The following is an 18,577-nucleotide window of genomic DNA, read 5'->3' on the forward strand; positions in this document are numbered from 1 at the left end:
ATAAAAAATAAATAAAAAATTAAAAATAAAGAAATAAGAAAATAAAATAAAAAAAATATATTTTAACACAAAAAAATATAAAAGAATTTAAAAAAATTAAGCACAAAAAAACCAAAAAAAATTAATACAAAAAAATTAAAAAAAATTCAATTAAACAAAAAAATTATTACAACACATACTCAACTACATAGCAAGACAAACCTAAATAAACCCAAGCGTGGGTGCGGCGGTGCTATGTTGGGCAACCAAAATATAAACTACTACTTTTCATGTAAAGAGTAAAAATTGTATTTGTGTATATAATTAATAGTATGCAATAAATTCATTACAAAAAGAAATATTTATATACTCATATCATACATACGTAAGTATATGTTAAATAAGAAAAAGTGCATACGAATGCTTTCGTACATTTTCACATAAATATATATTTAATCTTTTTTTTTTGATATTTGTGGTTCTCGTTTATTGCAAGGACAAATTGGCTTAGCTTAAAATTACGATTTCAATAAAAAACATACATGTGTGCAAAATTTATTTGCTTTAAAAAATCAATGTTGAAAAACAAAAAATCGAATACAGTTGGCATAACCGCCTTTTTATGTGTGTGTGCGCATTGTGCACTGAATTTGTCAACATAATTTTACAAGCTGGGCTCTACAAATTCGTATGCTGCGCCTTTCTAACACACAACGCGCACGTTGTGCACATATATTGCTCATAATTCACTTTGGAACATTCGCTATATCTCTTTTCCCTCATTGTTTGCATTTCGCGTCACTTTCAGGCATTTATCTTTTTCCATTTTTATCAATGTAGCACGTGATACACCGCTAGTCGCGAATTTCGCGCAGTTTTCTAAAACATGGCGCTTAAAAAATTGTCGAAACGTGCAATTTGTTCAAATATAACAAAAAATTGGCACTCACTGTGAGTAATGCTCACATAAATAACATATTTTTAAATATTCCAAATAAAATACTTTACTAAAACAGCTTCCAAACGGACAATGGTGCCGCGAAATTTAGCAAAATGACAAAATTATAATTTTTTTACACTGTCATGAGCATCGAAAATAAAATAAATTTTTTTACATTACTTGTTACACTAAACAAGTGACGCACAGCGTATGCAACAAAGAACTTTGAATTTTGTTTTATGTTTTAATAATATTTATATATCGCGTATTAATCATTAAATATCAATTGAAAATTATTTTGAACATAACCTTACTAAATGAGAGTGAACAAAAAAGAAAAAAAAAACAGAAACGGCAAAATATATTATTTTCAACGCAGGTTAGGTTGATCTGGTGGGGCTCGTAAGCAACGCATAACATAACCTTACAAAAATTAAAAAGTTAACTCAAAAACAAAAAATAAGAAATTACTGCTTTACTTCAAGTAACAGCAAAATTAATATTTGAAGAACATAACCTTACTAAAATCAAAGTTAACACAAAATCAAAAACTAAAAAGATTACCGCTTTACTTCAAGAAGCAGCAAAATTAATTTTTGAAGAACATAATCTTAAAATGAAAATAAATTTAAGTATTTATATCTTTTTTTTAATTTTACATAACTTTTGATAATTATTAAATTTTTGATGAACATAACCTTCCTAAAGTTAAAAATAACTACAAAATGTAAGGTCAAAAGTAAGCAAAAATAATAATTTTTTTATTTTACACAAGTTTCAATAGTTTTTAAATGTTTGAAAACACAACCTCACTAAATGTAATGTTAAAAACTAGCAAAATATATTTTTTTACAGAAGTTTTAACAAAAATAATTAAATTTTTTTGACAACTCTCTCTAAAAATAATAAATTTTGAAATTATAAACTCAAAAAAAGTTCTTCTTCGCACACGCTGTGCATTCACTTTTGTCTGTGTCTAACCATATTTCAATGCAAATCTCGTCTGCGTTTTAATTTTATATATTTTTTAAATCAATTTCATTGCGATAATTCATTTCCATGCTTATGTTTCTTTTGTTCTCTATATAAATTTCCATAACACAACTAAATTACATATTAAAATACATGTCGACAGCGTGCTGCATAACGGTTAGTTTTTGCTAGCGCAAATCCATTTCCATTTACTTTTCGATATATATTTCAAGCGTACCGTCCAAGGGTACACGCACATCCGTTCCACTTTCCATTGCTTTCCAGGTTTTGGCATATATATTTCCAAATTAAATAGCTGGCAATTCATTGCAAAACATTTTCAAAACTCTTTTGCGTCACAAGTCTGCTAATGTTTTTCAAGTGTATGTATGTGTGTGTGTTTTTATTTTCATTTCATATCCAGCATTAAGCATTTTATTTTATTTTTGTTTTATCTGTCACGTTATTGTGTTTTTATTATTTATATATATATATATATTTATATATTATTAATTTAAAATTCTCTTATAATTAGGAGAAACAAAACGTTCGATTGTGTCGTAATCAATCAGCGTTATCGTTATAATTTCAATGTTTTGTTTTCTGTTTTCAATTAAATTTCTTCACTCTATGCTCTCTACGCTCCATATATAAATCGTATGTGCTTCTACGTTGCGCAATATATCACTTCGAATCCTTTGAATTCTCTGACTGATTACCAATTGGCCATGCCTGGCTTGTTGAGTGTCATGAAGTATATTTGACATGATGATGCACCTTTGGCACTACTAAAGAACACCTTGTCATTGCGTTCGCACAAGAATTTCAAGCGCTGTGCTTTTTTGTGCATAAACACACCGTCCAAATGACCGCTTTCAACTGAACGAATCTGTTGGGAAGGAATAGTAAAGTAAATATAATTCGGATTAGAGACTTTGAGACAAATGAGTTGAAAGCTTAATACTCACTTCTATTGCTTTATTGCCCCAGCCCATGATTTGTCCTGTGCCGATGTAGGCCACGGATGTCGGCATTTCACCCCACTGCGAAAGTGAATAGTGAATAAATACGAGAAATATAATAAACAAATCTTTTTATATAATACTATATACAAATATATTATATAAAATATTTGAAATATACATAAAAATTGTTAGTAAATACCTGCAAAACAATATTCTTTGAAACTCGTCCAACCGTATTTACATAGACACCTTCATTGTCGTAGCAGAGCAAGAGCTGCATGCCATTCGAATTTGGAAGCGCCACTATACAATGCGGAATGATTGCATCATGAGTCTGTATATGAAAAAAGAACAAAATAAATCAGTAAGGCACAGATTAACAAAAAAATGTTTGCAGACATGTTCGACTTACATGTTTAGGAAGATAAATATCGTATACTTCAGCGGAGTCCAAGTCCACAGCGTGGAAACCCTCGGCAGAACCATAAATCACTTTAAGACGTGATTGATCCTCTATGGTGAGATCAACTAATAACGGACGATGCTCTAAATCGCCGAAATTCTAAAAATAGAGAGGGCAGAAGAAAGAAAAGATATATGTTGTATTTTAGTAATTTAATTGTTCATAAGTTTTAGCGCTCAATATAGCATACCTTAAATGCCATAAATTTGTGATATGGCTTGGGAGCCCATGCATAAATTTCAATCGAGTCTTTTAATGCGATCACTAGGAACTTAATCCTTTCGTATTTCACAATTTTAAAATGTACAGCACCTTGTAAATCACCAACATTTATCCAGCCATTGCGACGCTCCACTTGCTGTTTGCGAGAAATTAATTGAAATTAATAAAAACATTAAAAAAATTGCTAAAAGTTAATAGAGAGGGTATATTTAATAACGTTTTGTTTTCTCGATGAAAATTTTGCCTTATTTTATAGCAACAGTGTGCAAATTTTTCATGACACCCTGCAACAATGCTCAAAGTGATAGAAGAAAAATAAATGGCATCCTATTATAAATCAGCTGTTGTTTGTTTTCGTTTTCATAATTAGTACATATAATACAATAAACTTATTAAACTTTAATTTACGAAAATAAGCTTGCCATTTAACACTACACTTGATAGGGTAGAAAATGTTGCACTATTGCCTGGCAACACTTTGAGATAAGAACAATGGAACCTGAAAACATGTTTGAGGAAAAAACACGCAGCTTAGAGCAGCATTTTTTTGCAGTTCAGTTAGAGATTGAAGAAAACACAACTTCGATTGCTGATATTTTTATATTCACTGTATTTAATAATTCTTGCTGATGTGATTTATTTGAATCACGTAATATTCAGCTCTATTAAACGTACGCTCTATTAAGCGAACATCTCTATTAACAGTGCAGATTGGCCAATACCAAAATTTGTTTATTAAGAACAATCTATTAAGCGGACAACTCTATTAACCGGACAAAAAGGCTGGTCCTGCCCGTATCTGGTTACTGTATTAGCAGAATATAGAGGATTCTACGACGTAATGAAGAAAAGTGAAATTACTAACTAATATATTCATTCATCGTATCGTGAAGACAAATCGTCTTTTTTGCAAGAAATTGTATTTTATTACTAGAGATCTTTAAATAGGGACATAAATATGGGTTTTGGTAATAATTTGAATGTAACACCACTTATAAAAATATACACGACTGTAAACTTTTGTCAAAATAGCAGAGTATACGCAACGATCAAACACCGAATAACTGATTAACTGAACTCTAGCTTCTGTAAAATCATTGATAATTCTAAATGCAGCAAAAATTTCCAATAATCAGTTAAATCGGACCATAAATGTTAATTTTATGAAAGACTTGAATCCAGCACCACCTAACGGGCTCATTTTTATCAGGTTAATTTTTTAAAAAAGAGGAAGACCTCCACACCGTTGGAGAGATCAGATGGAGAAGGACCTGGCTGCACTTGGTATCTCGAATTGGCGCCAAATTGCGAAAAGTAGAACCGACGCGCTGTTGTTAACTTGCCTATAACCGCGTAAGTGGAGTCTAAGCCAGTAAAGAAGAAGAAATTGTTTAAAATATTGTTAAAATCGCTTGAAAATGCACTAAATTATAATTGTGAACGTGCATATCTTCCATGTAGAAGAATATTGAAGGTTTCACATTGTCTAAAGGAGAGACGACCACTAAAGTCTTAATACTATAATTTTAGATTTTGCTTTAACCAAGTTTGGAAACATGACCCTTAGAGTAATATTTAGGCGCTCAGTGACTGCAAGCCTCCTGACATCCATATAATGAAATCAATTGTCCGCGGATTAGAGCAATTTTTGACAAAAAATAAAAATACTTTTAGGAAAATATCAGATTGAAAGAAGAACTGCCGAAGTGATGCAGTGTTGCTTTAAGTGCTTCCCAGGCACAAACAAAGAATAATGTAGATGCATAGATTATAAAAAACACTTCAAAAGCGGACGTTGTCTAAGGAACTGAGGACTACCATTGCTAAATTTTGCTTTGTTATACTAAATATAGAAAAGATTTCAAATAAGTTGAGTCAGGAGTAGGACGAAATATATATTTTAATAGAATCTCATCTTTTGGACTTACTAAGAGGCGAATGTAATTGAACTCGTATATTCGTATATTTACATGGTGTAGGTGTCTATAATAGCTTTTTCTTTTTAATTTTAGTGAAAATCGACTTTAACTTACATCAGAAAGCCCGTCGGTACGTAGGATTTTCGATTTTAGCCATGATAAATAATAAACGCGCACACGATTCTTTTTGCCCGATATGGTAACTAAAATATTTTGACCTTCTAGCACCTCCATTTGTTGGAAACGACGACGCGATATCAGTTGATACACCTGAAAACGTATAAGAAATATAAATATATATCGATGTTATATCATATGTATTTATTAATTGCATTTCTACGCACCTTTCCCTGTCCAGAGCGATCCAGCAGCATCAGGCCATTCTCGGTGCCGATCAACAGATTGACACCCCACAACGCTGCACATAATATCTCCGAATTGAAACGTTTCTTATATTTGCGTATTTCTGGTGTGTCGCTGGTCGCCTCGTGCGATGTCGGCGTCACATTGACATTTATATGCGATTCACGACGCGTTGGTCCCGAGCCGCCAGCACCAAAACCGAATGTGAGGAAACTGCGCTGTTTCTGTTGCAGCGCATAGGCGTGTGGTGGCAAATTGGAGGATGATGATGGCGGCGTTGATATATTGGAAGAAGAAGAAGCAGATTTGTGCAATAAATTAGTAATACTGCTGGTAGATCTAGTTTTGCTAATTGAATTTTTCGGACTATTCTGCCGCGACGATGACGACAACGAAATTGTCGACTGCGGCGAATTGTTCGAACAGATAAACGACTTTGATGGCGTGGAATGCACTGATGAGTTGATGGCCGCTTGATACTGTCGTGTACGGCGATAAAAGCCAACATATTACACATGCACACACAAATACGTTTCAATTTAGCGAGGACATTGCATTTATTTTGTTTGTTCGTTTTATTTTTATTTTTTATTTTTTTGGCAATTTTTGTTTTTAAAAGAGGAAAGAAAATAAAAAAAATAATTTGTTAATATTTTTTGCTTATATTAAAGTTAATAAAATATTATTACTATTTACACATACATATACAATTATATAGTTTATTTTTAGTGTTAAAAAAAGTAATATATTCACCACTTGCTTCTATGCTTGACATGCGAGAGAGTGTGTGTTACACTTGTTATACTCAATAAAGAACTCATCACCAGCGAGTAAATACATACATACATGTAGAGAGATAGTGTTACGCATGATTACTGGCGCAGTGCATGCAAATAAAATGCGCGAAATATATTAATGTATGAGAGATGCCACTTTTGGGGCAGAGAGAAAACTATTTTTAAGCTTATAAGTTGAGTAACGGCAACTTCAAATGATATATATGCAGAGTTGCACGAATATTCATGCGTAACGGTATTGTAATGTAATGAATAAAAATCAATTTAAGTAGACGCTGCCACCTAATTCACTTACTTTCAGAAAATTATATGAAATTAGTCTATATAGATAATGATATACTGTTAGTTATACTATATAGTAGGTATATGTTGTTGATAGCCGTAGGCACTAACAACTTTTGAGTGCGGAAACTAGAAATCTAGTTAATTATAGATAATAATATGAGTTTATGTGTTAAGTCTTTCCCAGACGCCATGGAATCGGTGGTACAAAAGAAGAAATAAAGAACTTGTCGAAAGTATTTGCAATCATTTAGTAGCCGAGGTTATTATAATTGAGTGTTTGTGTGTATATATATATATTTAGTCTGTGTATGCATATGTTTGCTAATTTAATTTTATTCAATAATATGGAAAATTATTATGGATTTTTACTTAATTAATTATTTTTAATTTTTTGTTTTTTGAAAAATCATACGCATGTCTGTTATATTATGTGTTGCGTGTGTAGGCAAAAATATGATATGTATATATACATAAGTGGGTTGTGTAGTAAGAAAAAAATTTAAATAAGTAATTTTTTTGATTTAATTTTTTTTAATTTAAAATAAATATTTTTCTTTTATTTTATGGTTTTAATGAAAATAATGTATTTCTTTTGCGTTGTGAATATTTGGGAACTAATGAAATATTAAAATCAATTATACCTCAACATAGTAAATAATTTTTAACCTTTGTAATGTTTTTTATAACTTAATTTTCAGAGTTTTTATTATAAAATAATTATCGATTTCTAATATTTGAAGCAAAAAAACATTTGTTTCTTGTTTTATATGGAAATAATATGCTTTCTTTGGCTTTTTGGACGATTCTGGAGCTAATTAAGTTTTTAAAAAAATGCTATCTTAACTTTTTAAATAATTTTGAATCTTAGTAATTTTTACATATTATTAGTGTTACTATTTTTTTTTATAAGTGTCAGCTTTTAATATCCTTTCCACAAACTTGTAATTAGCAATTTACTATTTTAATTAAGTTCTGGGTATTTTTGGTTTTAGTTCTCCTGATAAATGAAAAAAAATTAAATAAATATTTGAGGAACTCAGGTGGACCATATTTTTTATATTCAATTAATTTTTTTTAAACTTTTTTAACTTTCCGCCGAAATGTAGGCAACGTTTTGTATAAAAGTAATGTTATTATACAAATATTATAGAAAGTACGGGTATGCATACTTTTTATAAGAAAATCCTATTAATTTTTCTTTTCTTTCTCTTTTTCTATTTCTTACCTAAAATGGAAGATTTTCCTAATGCCAAAATGTACATAAAACATATATAAATGTACAATGGAGAAATTTTCAAAACATAGATTAGTTACAATTGTCTGAAATACTATTTTACAATAAACACATATATTTGAAGTTTTTAGAACTCAAACTTGCATATTTTATTGATTCTAGCATGCCACACAGAATATAACAAACATACGCAAATTGTACGACTATTTAAGGGGTTACATGGGTTACGGCTTTCAAATCAAATTCAAATCGATTTTTTTATGGTCTTATTAAATTCTACAACACCTCTAGAATATTGTCCTAAATTTTCAAGTTTATCCGAGTAACAGTTTCGGAGGTACAGCCTTGAGAACTTGTGCGCTCGAGGCTAGCTAGGCTAAGTGCGCCGTCTTTAAATGGATTTTTCTTGAAACTGTGTTTTTAAAGTTCTCGAGAATTGCGAAACCGATCTGCGCGAAATTTTGCACAAGTCTTTGGTTACAATTCTTAAAGACTCGGACTAAGGATTTTTTTACAATTATTTGAAAGAAATGTCGCGAAATTTTCACTGAAATTTAAATTTTTTGTAAAAATATCTGCTAAAAATTCAATTTTCAGTTTTTTCCCCTTCGTCCAAGTTCTAAGTTAAGTTTTTAATTAAACACGTATATTTTTCACTTTAGATGATTCTGTAAGGAGTTATGCTGCCAACGCGGACGCAACTCTTTTCCGAGGGGTCACAATGGTCGAGTTTAAAATATCTTCTTTGTTAATAGTGCATGTTTGTAACAATATAATAATAAAATATTTTATATATTTATTAAATTATTATTTATATAAAATATTATAAATATTTTATTTTTTATATGAGAAAAAAATTGCTGAAAAAGGACGGTTTTTAAACCGAGGAAACCCATGTAACTCCTTAAATAGGTTTATTGAGAATGTTGCTCGCAAAATTAAACAAATAGAAATAGTAACATGAAAGGTAACACAAATTTATACTTTGTTAAATACTCTTAGCAGTATGAAAGAAGTTTGCTGGAATGTTTTATTTCTAATTTTTAATAACTGAATTATTTTTTTATTTCATTTTTAAATATATTTCTAGATCGGAAGTTTTTAATATTTTTTTTTTAATATATTTCTTTCAATTTTTAATATTTTTAAAATATTTTTTTCTTTAATTTTTTATATTTTAATTTATCTTTTTTCATTATTATTATTTTTATTTTGAATCAATGAAAAACCTCTATGAGCTGACTTAACTATTTAAGACTATGTAAGAAGAAGCATTACAAAAAAAGTTATAATCAAAGGTAGAAGAGAAAATGAAAATTATTTTACCAATACATTAAAATCATCTAGTAGGAAAACATTTAGAGACTTGCGGGTGATTTACTATTATTTATATATATATTTTGTTTCTCTTTACTTCTAAATTTAGTGATACTTTACATTTTCTTATATTAAACAACAGAGTATTTGCTTTTTACAGACACTAGTCACTTTGTTGTTACTCATACTGTTATTTGTTTGCGAGTGGTTGCTAATTTAGACTTGCAATTATTTTTTTTTTAATTTTTTGTATATTTGTATATTTTATTGTTGGTGTTTATGAAATACTTACTATTTGTTTTTAATTGCAATTTGGCATATTGATAATTTGTTAAAAATTTCGTTGTGGCCATCAGCTCAAACACAAACGTCGCGGAAAGACAAAGCACAATGAAGAAAAATTTTATTTTGTTATATAATTGTATCATTTCAAAAAAAGGGTGTACATTTGTATTTGACTTATACGAGAAATCAACTAGTTCTAACCAACATGCCAACAAAAATCACTTTTATCAGTTCAACAAAAACTAACCTACAAATACGCTGACTCAACAGCGACACAGAAAAATATAAAGAAAATAAACACTGACTAAGTTGGTGATAAAATAATTGCAAATGTTTGTGGTCAGCTGCTGCTGAGATGCCTACAAACTAAAACAAACAAACAAAACCGTTAAAATACTATGCTTAATTGATCAGTGTTGTGTTGTTGTGGCAGCAGGCATGTCAGTTCGGTTAATTTTTTATTTTTTTTTCTAAATGTAGCTACTAAATTGTTGTTGTTTTTGTTGTGTGTTGCTTGTTAATCAATATGTAAAACAAAAGTAAATGGTTTAGTTAAACTAATGTAACGGTAAACATTACACGCCACGCCAAACAAATGATTTCGATTGCCATCAACTCGTTGTTGTTGTTTTTATTATTAGTCACAAAATATGTAGAAGAGTTCAATTAAGTGAATCGTTTAGTTTGTATGCCACACCTACACAAAAATTAGTTAGCCAAACACAGACAAACAACTCGAAACTAAGACATTAAGAGAGCTTTAGGCAAGAAGCTTAAACAATTTCGAACATATTTCGGTAATAAATATTTTTAAAGTACATTAAGTTTAATTTGTAAATAGTTTTTACTAAAAACCTAAAAATCAATAACACTTTTCGAATTTTGATGAAAAAACGGCTTACAGGGTTGTATTTTGGTAACAAAAATAACGGTTTGAGGGGTGAATATTGATCATCGATTTGAGATTATGATTTGGGAAATATGAAATTTTCAAATATGTATTATAAATAGATTTATGAAATATAAAATTGTCTTATTCATTTATATTTAAGGAACTTTCGGAAGATTTTCGGAATTTTTGATTTAAATATTATTTGAAATAAATTTAAATAATGTAGAGCAATTTAATTTCAATTATCAAAAATAATTAACATAATTTAATAACAATTTATATTTACTTCAATTTCAAATAAAAAATAATTTGCTTACGCGCCAAAATGTAGGCAACATTTTTTGCTATTTTGGGAAAGCAAAAAGGAAATAACTGAATTTTATTATTATTATTATCTTCGCTAAACTTGATTTATTTATTTTTTTATTAAATTTGATTGAATAATTTGTTTGTGCGCCAAAATGTAGACAACATCTTTTGGTAGATTTTACAGATTAAAGAATTGCCAGATTATTGATTTTTATTACTGTTTCCGCAAAATTTACCTATTTTTAATTAAGATGTTAATGGATAATTTGTTTGTGCGCCAAAATGTAGGCAACATTTTTTGCTACTTTAGAAAGACATAAAATAAATAACTGAAATTTTATAATTATTATTACTTTCCAAAATTTTACTTATTTTTAAATCAAATCTGAATGAATAATTTGTGTGTGCGCCAAAATGTAGGAAACATTTTCTGCTATTTTGGAAAAAGATATTTTACTGGTTAAAAAAATGTCAAATTTTTTATTATTATTACTATTTTTTATTAAAAGCGATTTATTATTTTAATATAGGAGAACGAGTAATCGTTTCCAAAAAGCTCTACTAGAAGGAAGAGTCTGTTTTTAGTTCAACTTGGCTTTGAAGCCGAATATGAAAATTTATTTATTGCATTACATGTGACAGAATTAAAACCACGAAAGGGATTATTGGCTCTGATTGATGTTTGTTACATTAAATAACATTTTGTACGCTTGCTACCAGCATCTACATAACCTAAAAAATTCATTATCTATTTTTCAATATATTTCAAGCGTCTTTACGTTGGGTTCGACGGAGTTGTTGATTAAAAAACTCAAAATATGTTATGATTTCATACGCATATTACTACATACGTACATACCACATATTATTATTTATATGTATTTGCATGTATGTATGTACATAGGTATATAAAACTATTTTTGTTAACGTTAACGCAATTATAGCTATGTATGTAAATGAAGGCAACAAAACACAACGATATCTAACAACAATTATAAATAAATGGGCATAACTTAAAGTAGAAATAAAATGACGTACGCACGTTAAAATTCAAAATTTAACTAATAAATGATTAACTATAAAAAAAATATGATGTAAATAAAATGGCAAAATTTAAGTGGCAAAATATATAAGACGTGAAACGCATTACTCACCTCCTCGCTAGATGATTTATCGTGACGCGGTGGTGTTGCCGGCGAGGCTTGACTGAGCAAGTCGGGTAAGACGCTGCTGGTGCGTGTGCCGGGAGTGCCGAGACCGCTATTTTCACTGCTACGATTCTGTATAACGCATGACGCATGAAGAAGAAGAAATTAAAAGCAGAATGGAATAAATATACAGTAGTTCATTAAACTCGATATTATTTTTTTTGAAAATATTTGTAACAATGATAATCACAGTCGATATTTATGTAAAATTACATATAAACGCATTATAACACATAATATAAGTAACGAATTAACGAGTATATGAGTCTCACACACAATTCTTGTCTGTAAAATGTATATGAATGCCAATGAGTTACACTTATAAATACATACAAACATGTACTTGCTTACGGAAATGAAATAAATTGATGTTTTTTTATTTTTTTCACAATATTTGCTTTTTTTATAAACTTGAACACGCAAAAAAAGCATTTTTAGAGGTATAGAACTCTTATTTGTTATACAAGATATATGTACATATGTACATACATATAAGGAAAATATGTGAAAAGACAAATATTTTGAAGTTTTTAGTTCGTTTCTAGGCATTTGGAAGCTGGTCAAAATTTTGAAATGGGGTCTGATGAGCATGTTTAGGATTTCTACGAATAAATACTCCAATTAAAATCAGAAAATGAGTTTTGGAAATCAAATCTGTTAATACTGGTCTTCGCCAACATATGGTTACTGCATGCAAATCTCAATCACTTGACTTTACTTTGACAGCTAACTGTCCAGAAAAATCTACACCTCCAAAAACACCCTGTATATGATGCCTAAGTTTTTGGTTCTAATAAGAGTACATTGATTATGCGAAACTGATCATTTATGGATATACATATGTATATTCAGAATTGTCTTAAAGTGTTTACAAATATAGTTCACGTTTTACATTGTGACAAAACAGCACCCACAATTTGTAATCCAATTCACCGGGTAAATGATATTTCAAAAACATGTATTGGACTAAGTTGGTAGGACTGTCTTTAATTATTATGCCAAATATGTGCGCGATCTGTCAACCAGTTTGATTACAGCAATTGCTTAAGTCGGAACACCTCAGTAGGGCGTACCTATCGTAAAAATATCGGACTAAAAATTGTTCTCAAGTTTTGTATTTCTAACCAAATTTCATATGCGAAATCGTTGCGAATATTGGAAAAGGCTTACGATGATTCAGTTTTATCAAAAATACAAGCCTACGAGTGGTACAAAGCCTTCAGAGGTGGTCGAGAGATTGTTAAAACATGTCTCGTTCTGGACGACCTTAATCCTCTTCAACTGTTGGAAATATTAAAAAAGTGAAAATCGTCAGGTTAGTGTTACGGATATGGTAAGAGAGCTCGATATCCCTCATGAGTCCGTTCAAATGATTTCGGTGTTTATTTTGGCTATGAAACGCGATCTTACTTGACTCGTCCCGATAAAACTGAATTCAAAAAGAATACGATTGTGACCGAATTTAAAGCCAAAAAACGCAAACAATACCATCTGCCAACAACCGTATGCACCAGATTTGGCTCCGGGTGATATTTTCTTGTTCCCCAAGCTGAAATTTCCGGTCCGTGTAACCCGTTTTCAGTCAATCGAAGAGATAAAACAAAATTCGCTGAAGGAGTTGAAGGCCATTCCAATAAGTGCTTATGAAAGATGTTACGAAGACTGGCAAAATCGTTGGCATACGTTTATTACATCTGGTGGGGACTACTTTGAATTTACAATTTCCGGGTATTTTTTTGTCACAATGTATATTTGAGAATCACAATGAGCATCCTAATAATCTAGGTGCGTCGTCAGACAACCACTCAACCTGCCTATTTATTTGAGAACAGCAGCAGGTAAAAAACACATTGCGATATGTTAAGAGTTTAATTTTTACTCTGGAAGATCAGTCAAATATTTCTGACTTTTTATTTTATGTCGAAACCATTAGTTACGATGATATAATTGCAAATATTGTCTCAAAATATTTATGAAATATTGACTATATGATTAAAGTCCAAAAAACAATTAAAAATAAATAATATATAAGTATGTATACATCGATTTTAAATAATCATTTTTACCGTAACCTCATTAGCATTCAGAGTCAATTGAAAAATTCAGTTCAAGTTCTTTTTGTTGTTGTTTTTAACATAATTTAATTTATAAATTAGCGATAGCTCAACAGTAAACCATACAGTTAATAATATTTAGTAAATAAGTATAAACAAAAATGTATAAGCGTTTGGTTAGAATGTAATGTCAGAGCTGCAAGCGATCGTATGTGGTATTTGGTTGGGAGATTAATGCATTTTTATAAATTTTATTAGATTACATTTTTACGAGGTAAGCACTGCATATTAGCGTACCCCATTTTATTATAAATTAGTAATTAGTTGAATAATTATTAATTGAAAGTTTAAAAAAAAAATTGTTTCAATTAAATTTAAAATGTGCAAGAAAATAAAATATTTTTTAGTAATAAGTTACTTAATGGATAATTTTTTTTTAATTTTAATTAGTTTATTTAGTGTCGTTTTGAAAATTTAAAAAATAAAATGATTTTGTATAAATTTATAAAAGGCAAGAAGTTTTATTTTTTATAAATTAGTTTAAAACCAATTTAATTGTTGCACAATTTCAATTAGTTTATTGAGTATCTAATTAAAAACATTATTTTGTTTATTAAACAATTCGAAAAACAGCAAAATATATATATTTTTTTTAATTATTATAATTTTTTAAATTAGTATTTGCAACTTAATTTTTAGATAATTTAATTATGAGTTTAAAAAATAGATTTTGTTTATTTAAAACTTCAAAAACCTGCAGAATATACAATATATTTTTTTAATTATTATAATTTTTTAATTTATATTTCTGCACTATTATATCATATTAAAAATATACATGTGTTAACTCAGGGTTAAGGCGTGAGAGTTATTTAAAGCCAAATGACATTATGTACATATGTACATATATGCAGTAGAATAGATTTTTACATGGGATTGGTTTAGAAATGTTATGAAATTTCAATAAAATATTTGAAAAATATTAGTATACTTTTAGGCATACTCCAAAAAGTTAAGAATTGTTACGAAATTTCGGTAAAATATTAAAACTGGCTGTAATATTTTGTTTTTTTGGTTTTAATAAATATCAAAATTGAATTTAAGCAAAGTGCATACAAACATATTTTTTTAAGTATTATATATAGTAGTCCGTTATTAATGTTACTTTGGTTCGAAGAGAAACTTTTTCGCCAAACATTGGTTTCTGGGCGTTACTAATATGACAAAAAAAAATAAATAAAATAAAACTTAAAACAAATGGTGGAGGCTCTTTTTCAGTAGTTTCATAAATATGTAGACATTTGAGGTTAAGCATATTAATAGGTGCAAGATGTGACCAAAAAAAAAACAAAACTTTTTGGATATAACAGCATAAAAAACGTTTTGAAATTCATTTATTTCTTGAGCTAAAAAACGCAAAATGCCCAAATCTTCAATTAAGGGGTTACACGGGTTTACGAGTTTCGGGAAATCGAATTTTTTTATTGTCCTATTAATTTCAACAACGCCTTTAGAATATTGTCTTACATTTTCAAGTTGGTTCGAGTAATAGTTTCGGAGATACCGCCTTGAGGACTTGGGCGCTCGAGGTTAGCTGAGCTAAGGGCGCCGTCTTTAAACGCGTTTTTCTCGGAACTGTGTTCTTGAAGTCGGTTGGCAAGATTTCTCGAGAACTACTTAACCCATATTGATGAAATTTTGCACAGGTCCTTGAGATTCAATTCTTAAAGACTTGAACGAAGAATTTTTTATCAATTACAACTATTTCAAAAAAAATGTAGCGAAATTTTTACCGAAATTTTGTAAAAATGTCGGCCAACAATCCAATTTTCACATTGTTTTTTCGTTCGTCCAAGTTCTAAGCTAAGATCTTAACTAAAACACGTATATTTCTACTTTAAGTGCCCCTGTAGAGAGTTATTCTGACAACGTGGTCGCATCTTTTTTAAGAGGTATCACCGGAAATGGCGTCGCAATGGCCGAGTTTAAAATATTTTTTTTTCAAAAATTTCAGAATTTCTCTGTTAATAGTGTATGTTTGTAACAATAAAAAATTCTAATAAAATATTTCATTTCTTATATGAGAAAAAATTGCTTAAAAAAAACTATTTTTTACCCGAGAAAACCCATCCAACCGCTTACATGAAGTAAGGTTTAAGTTGGTTGCGATCCAAAGAAGATAAATGCGTCTTTTTAATCCTGCTTTTTCAATACATGTTGTATAATTGAAATTTAAGAGTCGGTTATTTTTGGGACACACTTTGTATTTATAAAAACTGCCAAATTAAGTTTAGTTTAAGAAAGTGGAAAGGCGACAAGCGTGATAAGCTGCTTTAAAAAAATGTGTGCATTTTTAATATGAAAATGTATAGCTAGGCCTATTGCCATATACACATACATACATAATCAGAAAGTCATTTTACATAATAATACCATATAATATGATATAAAACTTTACTTAAGCCTATAACATATAATTCATTCATACTAAAACATACATACGTACATATATTTAAGCGTGCAATAATTGTTTTCAATATTCTTTCAATTGGTGATTTTTGATTTTTCTGTTTGTTTAATTTTTAATGAAATTTGACATTCAATGAGAAATGTTAATTACTCTTCAATGCATTTGATTACTGAATACATATAATTATTATTGGAATTAATGTGGTAGTAGGTGCTAGTAAGCATAATTATTACTTATTGTTTATTATTTGCTAGCAATACAAGTCTTTATCAAATTGTTAGCTATATTTTATATACAAGTAGAAGTATTGTCAAGCGTTTAGTAGTTTAATTTCAACGAGCTTCTGCCACCAAGAAATAGTTTAAAATGTTGCACTGCATGAATAAATGGTTCCATACCCCGGGTGAAATGTATAGTCAAGGGAAAAACGATAGGAATTGAGCTTAAATTGTAACGCAATTTTTCTTCATTATGAAAACCAAATCGTACACAGTCTATCTACTAAGTACCTATACGAAATTGAACTGTAAAAAAATTAATAGTATACTTTTCGGCGTATTCAAAAACGTTAAGATTTGAATTTAAGGGGGTTCATTATCCACTTGTTTGTCAGAAAACACGCGTTTTTTGTATATTTCTTTTGTAGAGGCATTTTATTTAACATTTAAATAAAAATAATATTTATTTCCCGAATCTAATGTACTTTAATAATACCAGTTTACAGTTTTCGACTAAAAGTTGACTTCTTTTTTTTGCTAATTTTAATAAAATTTTCTAACACATAAGGTTTTTTGAGTTGTGGTCAAGGGGTGTAGGTGTCAAACCACCACCATTTACTAAAATGACAAAAATACCTGTACGTGATGAACTCATATTTGTAATCTGAACACCAAAAACACCCCACAGACCTCTTAATACATTTGCGAGTAATGTTATAGTGATGTAATTAATTTTTCCTTCAGATTTGTTGAGTAGTGTATATCCGAAAAAAGGTGTTTGGCGGTGAGACAAACTTTTTCCACAAAACTATCTCTGATCCAAAAACCATAAAAACTATTATTCCTATGGATGAGTACAGATAATTATCAAAATACTAGTCAAAATTTTGATTTTTGACAGAAAGGCGACTTCAAAAAGTATATTTGTGTGAAAAATTTCAAACTTCAAAATGGTTAAAAAAGTCGAAATTATTATCAAACTTTTTTTCCTTCGGACATTTCCGGCCAAATATATCTAAAAAAAAGTAGGCAAAAAATAGTAAGACTTAATTTAAATTTAGCACGAAAACCAATTTGTCGAAAAATTTTGTTTCTAGGTTGGTATGAATGTCACATCAAAATAATCATTAGTGTTTAGTATACGCTTATCATTCTGAAGTTCATAAAGTACATTCGGCGATATTTACGATGAGTGAAATTATTCAACATTGAATTTACTATAATTTTTGTGTGGGGAATAATATTTCTGGCGCCGAAACGTTTAGAATGTTAAAAAAGGCTTTCGGTGATAACTGTTTGTCGGGAGGAAGTATTTTTGATGGGCGGCCATCAACATCAATAAAATATAGGGTTTGGTGCTTGGAAATCGATGCTTAATAGTCAGAGATCTTACTGGCATCGGAAGGATCACTGAAAGCCACTTTGAAAGATCATTTGGGCCCAGGTGTGGATCCAGAGTAGAAATTTGAGGGGGAACTTTATAATTTTGTACTTGCAAGTCATTTTTTGAAATTCACAAAGGGTTCGAAAATGGTTTTGTGTTCGACTAATACAAACACGCTGAACTGCAAGTTACATTCAACTTTTAGCTAAGAAAACGAGTCTTAAAATATTTAGCGCACTTTTATGCGCAGTTTTAAATAACAATTTATTCGTTGCAGCTATAAAAATAGTTTCTTGATTAA

At 29.5% G+C, this 18,577-nt stretch overlaps 1 protein-coding gene across 10 annotated transcripts in view; it reads right to left on the reverse strand.

The window, feature by feature from the left end:
- Positions 1 to 2,338: 2,338 nt before the first annotated feature.
- LOC120779106 (serine/threonine-protein kinase mig-15) overlaps positions 2,339 to 18,577 on the reverse strand; it is an 82,929-nt gene continuing 66,690 nt past the window's right edge. For 8 of the 10 annotated variants that reach the window (XM_040111284.1, XM_040111281.1, XM_040111280.1 and 5 more), the window contains 8 exons: positions 12,097 to 12,222; positions 5,805 to 6,302; positions 5,575 to 5,730; positions 3,510 to 3,677; positions 3,269 to 3,418; positions 3,056 to 3,190; positions 2,860 to 2,934; positions 2,339 to 2,780 (listed from right to left, as the gene is read on the reverse strand). In XM_040111284.1, the coding sequence (XP_039967218.1) occupies positions 2,607 to 2,780; positions 2,860 to 2,934; positions 3,056 to 3,190; positions 3,269 to 3,418; positions 3,510 to 3,677; positions 5,575 to 5,730; positions 5,805 to 6,302; positions 12,097 to 12,222 (1,482 nt within the window). In that variant the 3' untranslated portion in view covers positions 2,339 to 2,606. The remainder of the gene's footprint in view (positions 2,781 to 2,859; positions 2,935 to 3,055; positions 3,191 to 3,268; positions 3,419 to 3,509; positions 3,678 to 5,574; positions 5,731 to 5,804; positions 6,303 to 12,096; positions 12,223 to 18,577) is intronic. The other 2 variants (XM_040111287.1, XM_040111285.1) reach the window with 1 other exon arrangement.

The sequence above is a fragment of the Bactrocera tryoni genome, chromosome 5 (genome assembly GCF_016617805.1).
Source record: "Bactrocera tryoni isolate S06 chromosome 5, CSIRO_BtryS06_freeze2, whole genome shotgun sequence".
Lineage (NCBI taxonomy): Eukaryota > Metazoa > Arthropoda > Insecta > Diptera > Tephritidae > Bactrocera > Bactrocera tryoni.